This window comes from Falco peregrinus, chromosome 10 (assembly GCF_023634155.1).
Source record: "Falco peregrinus isolate bFalPer1 chromosome 10, bFalPer1.pri, whole genome shotgun sequence".
NCBI classification, from domain to species: Eukaryota; Metazoa; Chordata; class Aves; order Falconiformes; family Falconidae; genus Falco; species Falco peregrinus.
In genome coordinates, this window is record NC_073730.1 from 9284538 (window position 1) to 9294575 (window position 10038).

Here is a 10038-nt window from a genome sequence, read left to right on the forward strand (position 1 = left end):
GAAGGGGGGGGGGCCACAAGCATCCCTCCACAGCAGTGCTCCCAAACACATGGCAGCACCCCAAAACGCAGGGGGCTGGGCGGGGGGGGGACCCAGCTGCCCCCACCGTGCAGCAGAAATGACCCCCCCAACTTCCAGCCGTCAATAAATACCAATAAATAACTTAAATAAATAAATACATAAATAAATAAATAAATAGATAGATAGATAAATAGATAAATAAATGACCCGAGGACGGGACAGAGGGGAAGGGGCACCCCGAAGCTCAGGGCAAGGGGAGTGTGAGGGTGGGCATTTCCGTGACCTGCCCCTCCCTGAGATAACGGGGTGCTGGTGCGAAAGGGCAGTGCAGGGAAGGCATCCCACGGCTGGATGGATAACTGAGGCTGGGGGTCCGGGTACTCATCCCTGGCGTGGGCTCTGCAGCTGGGGGGTCCCACTCGGGGTCCCTATCAGTACAGCTGCAGGCCACGGGGATGCAAGCCAAACCTGGACTCGCAGGCGGGAGCTCTCAGCCACTGCCTCCCTCCCTTCCCTCCCTTCACTTGAGCACCTCGAGCCCTGCACCCACCTCAAGCCCTGCACCCACCGGTCAGTGCTACTGAGCTCGGGCAGATGCTCGGCCAGCACCTCCACCCAAGTGTGAACACGCACCTTTTGCAAACATGCAAAATGCCTGCAGATTTTTGCAAAAATTGTTTCCAAATTTTTTTTGCAAACAATTTTCTGCAAACTTTTTTTTCTTTTTCTTTTTTTAACGGGGAAATGCCCACGAAGACAACCCACACATAAAACTGAGTTAAGTGCATCAAATGCAGCCTTTGGAGAAGGAGCGGGCATGGAAGCCCGGCCTAAGTGTGGAGGGGTGGAGGCAGGCATGGCCCCAGGGCTGAGCCAGAGCCTGCCTGCAGGCTGGGGCAGCCCTGGGAGCTCAGGCACATGGCTACAGCTACGGCCAGACACTGGCAGCCGCTGCTGTCTTGATGTCATGGCAGACAGTGTCCAAGGCTCTGACCAGCCAGCACGTCCCAAAAGATGGCAATGAATTCAAGAGCATCCCTGCCCCAGCATCCCCGCTCTCCCAGCCAGCTGGCACCACGGCAGTGCCACAGCAGCTCCCTGGGCTGACAGCCGGCACGCAGCCCCCGAGCGCAGCCCCAGCCCTTCCCTGCAGGTTTTGGGGAGCTGGCTCGCATAGCCTCTCTGGACACAGCATCCTCCGCCTGCAGCCCATCTCTGGGCTACCAGGTTGCTGGGGAACCTCTTCCTCTGGCTTTTTAGCTGTGATGCTGCCAGAGACATTTCTGTCCCACTGAGTCAAAAGTACGCATCTGCCTTATTTGAAACCAAAAGGTACTTACCCCTCTTCCTCCTCTCCCAAACATTAAGAAAAATTGTCTTTAGAGTTTCTAAGCCCTCTCCACACACACTTTTTGAGAAACAAAACATTGGTGACGGCAAAAGCTGACGTCAATCCCACATCAGGACAAAACCATGGGCAGAGTCTCACAAGACTGGACATCTTCCCACGCTGGCAAGCTCCCAGTAGAAGTTTTGCCCCAGAAGACACAGCAAACCAAAGCTCAGAGCCCACCCTCCCTCCAAACCTCTCCCACCGCAAGGCTGTAGCCCCCAGCAAAACCCAGATGTAGGCACCGAAAGCAGCAGGTTCCCAGCCCGCTGTGAGGCCGAGCAGGAGAAGCAGGACCGCCAGCTCCAGCATGGGGAAGTGTGCGTCGAGGCATCAAAATGCAACACTCCCAAAGGAAAAAATAAAGAATCGAAGCAGCGGCAAACGCTACTGAGAATAGTTAAGTAGCATGGGGATCTCACAGGGATTTTTGGTCTAAGATGCCTGGGGAGCCCCTTTGCCGGCGGGGACCGCGGTGCGCATCCTGCCCTGGAAAAGCACAAGCCATGGCTGAAGCTTTGCAGAAGCTCGGCCACGCTTGGCAGAGCAATGCTGCAGGGATGTGCCAGCACACGGGGGGGAACAAAGCAGACCTGGGCTGGGCGTCCCAACAGCCAGGCAGGAAAGGCTTTGCACCCAAGTGCCGAACACGGCCATCCTCCCCGGGCTCTCCTGGCAGCAGGACAGAAGATGGGACTCTCCCAGTGGGAATCACCTGCATCCCCAGGGCAGCGCAAACCTCCCATGGCATGAAGGCAGGGGTGCGAGCCAGAGGAGTCACAGGGCTCACGCTGGGGTGGTGGATGGAGCAGAGAAAGCAGCAAAAGCCGTAACCCGGGAGCAACAGGTGCCTGGGGCACTGGCAGCACAGCCATGACTTACGCCTCTGCTGCATCTCAAGGGCGAGACACTGGGAATTGCAGGTTGCAGCCCACAGTGCCACACCACAGACCAGTCGATGCCAGCCATCCAGGCAGCAAGGGGCAAGGAGAAAGGCAAGCTAAGCCCCCTGCTGCCTCCCAAGCACCTGCAGCAGCAGGAGGCAGTGCCTGCTCCTCCTTCCCGGGCAAACCCAGGCCTGCCCCACACAGCCTCTGCTCACGCCCCTGCCTCCGACCCACAGAGAGGAGACCCCCATCCCTGCAGAGCCTGGGGCAATGCTGTCCCCTCCACCGGCATCCCTGCCTTTAAGCACTCCACTCTGTGGGTGGCTGAGGAGGAGGAGGGTCTCCACGTGAGCTGGCATTTGCATGGGAAATGAGCAAGCACCCAACTTCTTGCAAGGGACTTGTGCCTGCAGTGGAAGCGTGCGAGTCCCGGGGTGCCTCCACGGTGGTTTGGCTACCCCCTGCACACAGTTAGCAAGCACCTGGGCCGGGTGAACGGGGACTGCTCCCGATTTCTCACTCGGCTGAGAATGGGGTTTGCTTCCGTGAGAGAAGGCAGCGGGATTTGGGGGCGGGGAGGTTGAGGAACTGCAAAGAACTAGTGCACCTTAAAACGAAAGGACATCTAACCTGCCCTTAGATCTCACTCCAAGACAGAAAAGAGCTATGGCATCTCCTACACTCACAACTACTCCAAACACACCCCGACGCATGCAAAATGTGTCCCACTCCCCCTCAGCTGCAGAAAACCCCTCCTGGGCCGCAGCCCCAGCCAGCGCCGGGCTCCAGCTCAGCACCCCGGCGCTACCAGCACCCGCGCCACTCCTGGGCCCTCCCGCCCAGTCCCAGCGTGCAGGACGAGACGTGGATTATCAATCCGAAATGCATAGGTATAGACACTGCAGGGACACCCGCGCCCTGGTGGGAAGGGTCACCACAGGAGCCCTCCGCACCCAGCGGGCGCGGCCTCCGCTTCTACCTCCAGCTGAGTGGAAAGCAGCGTTTGCCACAGGCACGGTTCAATCGCACTCACAATCCTTGCATCGCCCTGCAAGGGAAGACGAGTCTGTTCAGGTCAGACAGCCTCTTTCCCAGCCACAAGCCCCTCGAAGTACTCGATTCCGCTCCCTGGGAAATCCTCCAGCTCAGCGATCCCTCCTCCGCACCCCCGGGGCCAGCCAGGCTCTCTTTCCGACTGAGGAGAAGCTGCGTTTCCAAGCGCAGCTACAAAGGCTGGAGGACCCGAGAGATCTGCTTTGGCTCAGAAACCCCATCCGTCTGCAGCAGGCTGACAGCACCCAGGCCCTCGTGCACACACCCCGGCGCCGCTCTACTTGGGAGGTATCACGACTATAGGCTGCCCTCGCTTGGGTCTCCACATGAGGACTTGGGCATCGTTGGCGTTAGGCTTCACTAGTGCGTTTGGTGGGATGGGCTCCATCCTGCTGAGGATCCGGGGCTGCTCCTGCTGAGTCCTCCCCACCAGCCGTGCCCGCTGCCCCAGCAGCTGCATGGGATCAACCTCGATGTCCACTCGCATCCTCCACTTTATAGTCTGCAAGATGATCTTCTCCTTGGTGGTGGTGTTCATGGCCACCAGCCACGTAGTAAAGCTCTGGTCCCTTTTAATCCTGGTCAGCAGCGGCACGTTACTGTTGCTCACAGGGACAGCCCACGTCACGCTGGGGTAGAAATTGTCATTCATGCTCACTGAGAATCTGGAGATCTTGTTAGTGGGCCCGACCAGGGTCACGGTTTCTGTGGTGTTTCCGTACCAGGGGTAGCTCACGCCATCCGAATCGCTGATGGCTTTTACTCTTCCTTCTCGCAGGTCGGGCAGCTCCCAGCTTGACCTAGGGAATGTGAGGAGAAAGGGCAGGTTAGCAGGGAAACAGCAGCAACAGTGCCTGGTGTGGGGACCCCCGCCTTGCCCACCGCAAGCTCTCTAGGACCACCTTCAACAACAAACACGGCTTTGGTTCCTTTGGGGACACCAAGACGGATTTGGCTCCTCATGGCCAGCCAAAGCCTTTGCTCTGCCAGTGTTACGGTGTTGTAATTAACCCACAATCAAACCAAGTGGGCCCAAACCCCTCGTGGACCCCCTCTGGGGTCAACCCCTCCTTAACCAGCCCCTGTGCTGGAGCAGAACAGCCTTCTGCCCCACACTGGCTGCAGCACCTCCCTCCTGCAACACCAGCCTGCGGTTTTTACACCTCTGAACACACACACCAGCCCAGAGCCACATACAATAATTAAATACCACCGTTAACGCCTGTTGCTGGTGTGATGAAATCCCTGCAGTACAGCTTGGGGGGGGGGGGGGACTGCAGACCCCATTAGCAACATGGCGTGGCTGTGGCAGGGGTGCCAGTCACCACGCAGCGACGGCAAGCAGGCAGCTTTGGTGAAACCTCCCACCCGGTCCCAGCTCCGGCTTGGGAAGCGCTGGGGCTCTGGAGCTGGCTGCGAGCGGCAGAGGATGTGTGGCCACCCCCTGCCCCCTGACAAGCAATGACCTCCACTCGCCCCAGTGTCCCTAAGCACTCCAGTGCCACGGCAAGCCAAGGTGCCTCAGTGTGGGGGACACGGGTGGGCAGCACAGGGATCTGATGCTCCCTGGCGCCCGCGCCCCTGGCAGAAGGCGCAGCAGCAGCAGCTTCACCCCTCAGCGTGACCCCTGGTGCCACCCGCACGACCAGACTCAGGCCGAGCCCCCAGCCCCATGCCAGCCACCGAGCGGGTCCCTGGCCATTGGGCCCTCGAAAGGACGAGGCATGGGCCAGCAGCAGGGGCAGCGGGTGCCAGGGTCTGCAGCAGGCTGGGGGCTGTGCCGAGGGCCCGGGGCCGGCAGCGGGGGTGGTGGGTGCTGGAGGGCCCGAAGCCGGTGGGTGCCAGGGGGCCCGAGGTTGGCAGCTGGGGTGGTGGGTGCCGGGGCCCAGGGGCGGTGGGTGCCCAGGAGCCCGAGGTCGGCAGCGGGGGCGGTGGGTGCCGGGGCCCCCCGCCGCAGGCGTGCCCCCCGCCCGTGGCCCTGCCGGTGCTCACACGCCGAGGTCGCTGTAGGTGTTGTAGAACTCCATGTGGTTGCAGGCCTGGATCCAGCCCACCACCCAGGTGTGGCGCCGGGCGATGGGCGGCATGAGGACGCGGGCCGAGGCGCGGAAGTAGGGCGTGCGGTAGCGCAGCACCACCGGCGAGCTCTCCTCGATGGCGGTAGCCGCCGGCTCGATGGTCGCCGACACGTCCGACACCACGATCTGCTCCCGACGCACCCGCGCCTTGCAGGCCACGCTCTGCAGGCACCCCATGGCCGAGCGCTGCTCCGCGTTACCCTCCGCCGCCGAACCGCGGGGCCGGGGGGGAGGCCGGGCCCCCCCCCGCCGCCGCTGCCGCCGCCCGCCCGCAGCGCATCGCCGCCCGCGCACCGGCGCCCGCACCGGCGCCGGCAGGGCGAAGGCGCCGCCGCCGCGCCTCTTCGGGCCCTCGCCGGCTGCCGTACGCCGGCCGGGGCGGGCACGTGCGCCCGGGGAGGGGGCGGGGGGCGGGGGGAGGCGGGGCGAGCCCCGCCCCGCGGGCCGCGGCCGGACGGAGGGGCCTCCCCGCCGCCAGGGGGCGCCGCGGCAGCCGGCTGCACCGCGGCCGGCGGGGGGAGGCGGAAGGGGAAGCGGCGCCGCGGTGGGACTGCCCGGTACCGAGCAGGCGGCGGTGTGCCCTTGGGGGTGCGGCGGGAGGAGCGGGGCGCCGTCCGGGAGGGGAAGCGGCCCCGCGCGGGGGGTGCCATGCCGGTTGCCGGGCGGCCGGAGCAGGCGCGGCGGGCGGTGACGGGCCCCACGCCTCTCGCAGGCCTCCCGCCATGCCGAGCCCCCGGAGCAGCCGCGACCGGCGCGGCGGCGGCGGCCGCCCCGAGTTCCTGTCCCTGGTGAGCCAGCGCGGCCCCGGCGCCCCCGACAGCCCGGCGCGGCGGCGGGAGGCGGGCGGCCCCGCGGCGGCCGCGCTGCCCGAGGAGGACTGCATGAAGCTGAACCCGTCCTTCGTGGGCATCGCCCTCAGCTCCCTGCTCGCCATCGACCTCTGGGCCTCCAAGCGCCTGGGGGTCTGCGCGGCCGAGGGCTCGGCCTGGGGCAGCGCGCGGCCCCTGATGAAGGTCATCGAGGTGTCGGGGCACGGCGTCCCCTGGCTGCTCGGCACCTGCTACGGGCTCTGCCAGAGCCACAGCTCTGCCGCCAGGGAGGTGCTGCTCAACCTGCTGTTCGGTGAGGCTGGGGGCTCACCGCGGGGCTCTGCGAGGCGGGGGGCGGCAAGGGGGCCTGGGGGACGGGGCAGAGCTGGGTGAACCTCAGCCTCGCACAGCCCCGAGGGTGCTAGCTGGTGCTGAGTGACGGGCGCGGGCTCACCCGGGGTGCCTGGCACCAGCGCGGGTAACCCTGCAGCCGCAGGGCATGGTGGCCTGGGTACGGCGCACGTCACAGCTCCGACCCACGGCCTGCGAAACTCCTGACAGCCAAACTGCTCCTGCGGTTGCACAAGACTTTCGGGGAGCTGAACTCTCTTTTAGCTCTTCGGCTTATCAGAACAGCGCATTCCAGGTGCAGCTGCCTAGTGTTGAGCCACCAGCCTGTTCCCTGAAAAGCTGCTCTGGCACGCAGACGTCTGCACCCCTGGGCTCCCCGCAGGTAGTACCTGCATGGATTGATCTGTATCAGCAAGCGAGGAGACTCACCTCAAAGCATGCGTTTTAATCTTGTGTGGTGTAACATTCCCCCCCACCCCGGCATCCCGTCCTATTAGGTGTACTTAGATTCCTCATTTTTGCTCACTTAGAAACCATAGTCGCTCCAGAGCAACACACCTTTTTAGGGTCCAAGTTCTTACTCTTCTATGAAGTTGCAAATAATTGGTGTCTCACACTTATTATTTGAATTTGTATCCTTTTGGTGGGAAACATATGAGTTTACTCATCTTTTTCATCTAGCAACACGTGATTAAATTACAGTCCCGCACGGCAGGGCTGTGGGAAAGGACCTGGAGGCTTTCAACCTGACCTCTGCTTCGAGGAGGTCTGTCCCAGCACCAGGGCCTTGGCCAGCCACCACCTCTCAGGGGCCCTGTCCCAGGGTTGCAGCACCCATGTGGGAAAGGAGCGTTCCCTAATGTCCCAGCTGAACATCCCAAACCATATGTAAAACGGGAAAAAGCAATTGAACTATATTTAAGGGGGGGTTGGGAGGTACAGGTATTTAACCAAAGGGAATGGACTGAAGTGACCAAAAGATTTGGTGTCCAGAAATAAGCCTTAGGACAAGCAGAAGTCAGCCTCTCACGAGACTGCCTTGGAAGAAGTAGCCCTGGCTGTGGGCACTGGGCTAGCCGAGCTAATGGGGATGAAGAAAGCACCCTCTGCCCTACGTGGGAAGCTGCTCTTGCCAAATACTGGCTGAATGCTGCTCACAGGTGACTTCTACTGCAACAGCCTTTAGCTCTCTGGGGGCCAGCTACCATTATTTAAGTCACCCTTTATTCCGCTCCTGAAAACCGAAGTGGAGTTAACTTTCTGGCGTTAATCCTGCCAGCCGCAGGGAGAAGCCAGACCACCGGAGCTCTGGCCGCCCACAAGCTGAGGCCCCTCACGCTGAGCTCTGGCTGAGTAGTTGAAGTGGATCGATCGTTCACCCGGGTCAGTTTGTCCCCCCAGCCAGGAAGGAAAGGCAAAGCAATGCTGAGTTAGCACGGCTGTCGGGAAGGGAGTTGTGGGGAATATTAACCCCGCTGTTGCCTTCAGATTAAGGGTGGGTTTGGGCCCCGAGTCATGGCAAGATCAGATTTTACGCAGAAAGAACAGCCCTTGGGTGCAAGCTGGGCAGAGCCCTGTTGCTGGCTGTGGCAGGAGAGGGTCTGGCCTTGCATGAGGGCTGCGTGCAGCAAGAGCAGAGACTGAAGATGTGCTGGAGAAGGCCAAGTGCTGGCTGACTGCCATGCTCTCCCTGCCTGGGTATTGTAGCCATGGGAAATACTGCCTCCTCTTAGCAGGTTTTGGTAACCAAGTGCTTTCTTCTTAGCTAATGGCTGCTTTGTTTATTGCCTTGTTTTCCATGGAGCCGAGGGGGACGGGGAGAACCGACCAAAAAACCCAGCACACCCCAAAACCCAAACCTTGCTCACTTACAGTTACTGTCTCCTAGCATTGCTGCTGGATCTCGTGCTGGTGGCAGTGGTGAAAGGGCTTGTCAAGCGGCAGCGGCCCACCCACAACAAGATGGACATGTTTGTCACCATCTCGGTGGACAAGTACTCCTTCCCGTCCGGCCACGCCACCAGAGCTGCCCTGGTCTCCCGCTTCATTCTACGTCACCTGGTGCTGGCCGTCCCGCTGCGGGTCCTCGTGGTGCTCTGGGCTCTCATCGTCAGCATTTCGAGGGTCATGCTGGGCAGGCACAATATGACGGACGTGCTCTTTGGTTTGCTCCTGGGCTATGCACTGTACAGCGTGGTGGAGTACTGCTGGCTGTCCCCACTCAACGCGCCTGCCCTCTTTGCGCTCTGGAGCCGTTGATAGCTGACTCCCTCCCAAAGCTGGAGGCATGTGCCTGGGTTTCTGAGCACGCACAGGGAGGGGATACCGGGACTTGAACTCACATCCTAGACCCCATCTGTCCAGCCAAGACTTTGACACTAGCAGTGCTGCAGGCTCCTGTGCCTGCACTTAGGTGTTTGGTGCTGTCTTGCCTTCCTGATGGGCTGTCAGGCAGGGCGTGCACTGGCCAAGCAGCAGCACTGACTGTTCCCCCATGAAAAAATACCAGTCCCTGCAGAGCCCAGGGGAGGCTCAGCACGTTCATCCAGCAGCTCGCTGCTGATGCTGTGAATCTGCATGTTCTTGCTGGACACCTGCTGCGTTGGCATATGATGTATGTGGTAGCTGTGGCTTTGCGGAGATTTCTCTGCCATAGCCCATGTATCTGTATGCTGTAAATCACTGTCACTGTGTTACTGTCGCAAACATGCCCTGCACAATCTGCTCCATTATGTCTGCCGGGAGGGTCTCTCTGGGGTCTGTCCTCAGGTTCATAAAGAGCTCTGCCTTCCTAAGCAATCCGTCTCTTCCCTATTAATCTCAATTTAAGTACTGCACTGAGGCCAGCTCTAAGCAGTGAGGACGTGGGCACCTGGCTCCCAGCGCCATGGGGAAGGGATGGTGTGACCAAGGGTTTGGTCCATCCATGCCATCTCCAAGGCACCGGGTAACAGGGGAGGCAGCTCCCAGCAGCAGCCTGCTCCTGAAGCCCTCGTGAGAGCTTCAGCTTGTCAAGTCTCAGGGGGGGCGGGGGGGGGGGGGGTACAGCACATTCACAGCAATTCCTGTTTGTCAGCACGTTTTCAGTGCTGCTGACAGCATCCTGCAGAGCGAGCCCCTTCCCTACAGCCTAGCAGCCAGCAGTACGCCCTCACGCAGGCTGCGGGGCAGCCCTGGGCGCTGAGCCTTACCTGCACCCCCTGCAGCCAGAGGCTCTGGCTCTGCCAGCCACCACCGCAGCTCCTGTGCTCCGGGCAGGCTGGCTTTCCTACCCTGGCACCCTTGGTCCTGGCAGCCTAGTTTCTCATGGAGGACTGCTTGTCCTTGGCGGGAGGGGACCGTGTGGAGCCTCTGTAATGAGTCAGGGCTGAGACTGAGCCAGAAAAGCACAGAATCCACATCAACAGAGGCCACAGCCAGATGGAGTGAGGGCTCTGGACTGAGCTTAG

At 61.3% G+C, this 10038-nt stretch overlaps 2 protein-coding genes across 2 annotated transcripts; one reads left to right on the forward strand and one right to left on the reverse strand.

Moving 5' to 3' along the window:
• Positions 1-2034: 2034 nt before the first annotated feature.
• FAM78B (family with sequence similarity 78 member B) lies at positions 2035-5776 on the reverse strand. Its single transcript, XM_055815863.1, has 2 exons — positions 5344-5776; positions 2035-4151 (listed from the first exon to the last, which is right to left on the reverse strand). Exons 1-2 carry the CDS (start codon positions 5604-5606, stop codon positions 3629-3631), a joined length of 786 nt encoding a protein of 261 aa, XP_055671838.1. The 5' UTR covers positions 5607-5776; the 3' UTR covers positions 2035-3628.
• A 173-nt stretch (positions 5777-5949) lies between these two features.
• PLPP6 (phospholipid phosphatase 6) lies at positions 5950-9384 on the forward strand. Its single transcript, XM_055815864.1, has 2 exons — positions 5950-6551; positions 8478-9384. Exons 1-2 carry the CDS (start codon positions 6152-6154, stop codon positions 8846-8848), a joined length of 771 nt encoding a protein of 256 aa, XP_055671839.1. The 5' UTR covers positions 5950-6151; the 3' UTR covers positions 8849-9384.
• The last annotated feature ends 654 nt before the right edge of the window (positions 9385-10038 follow it).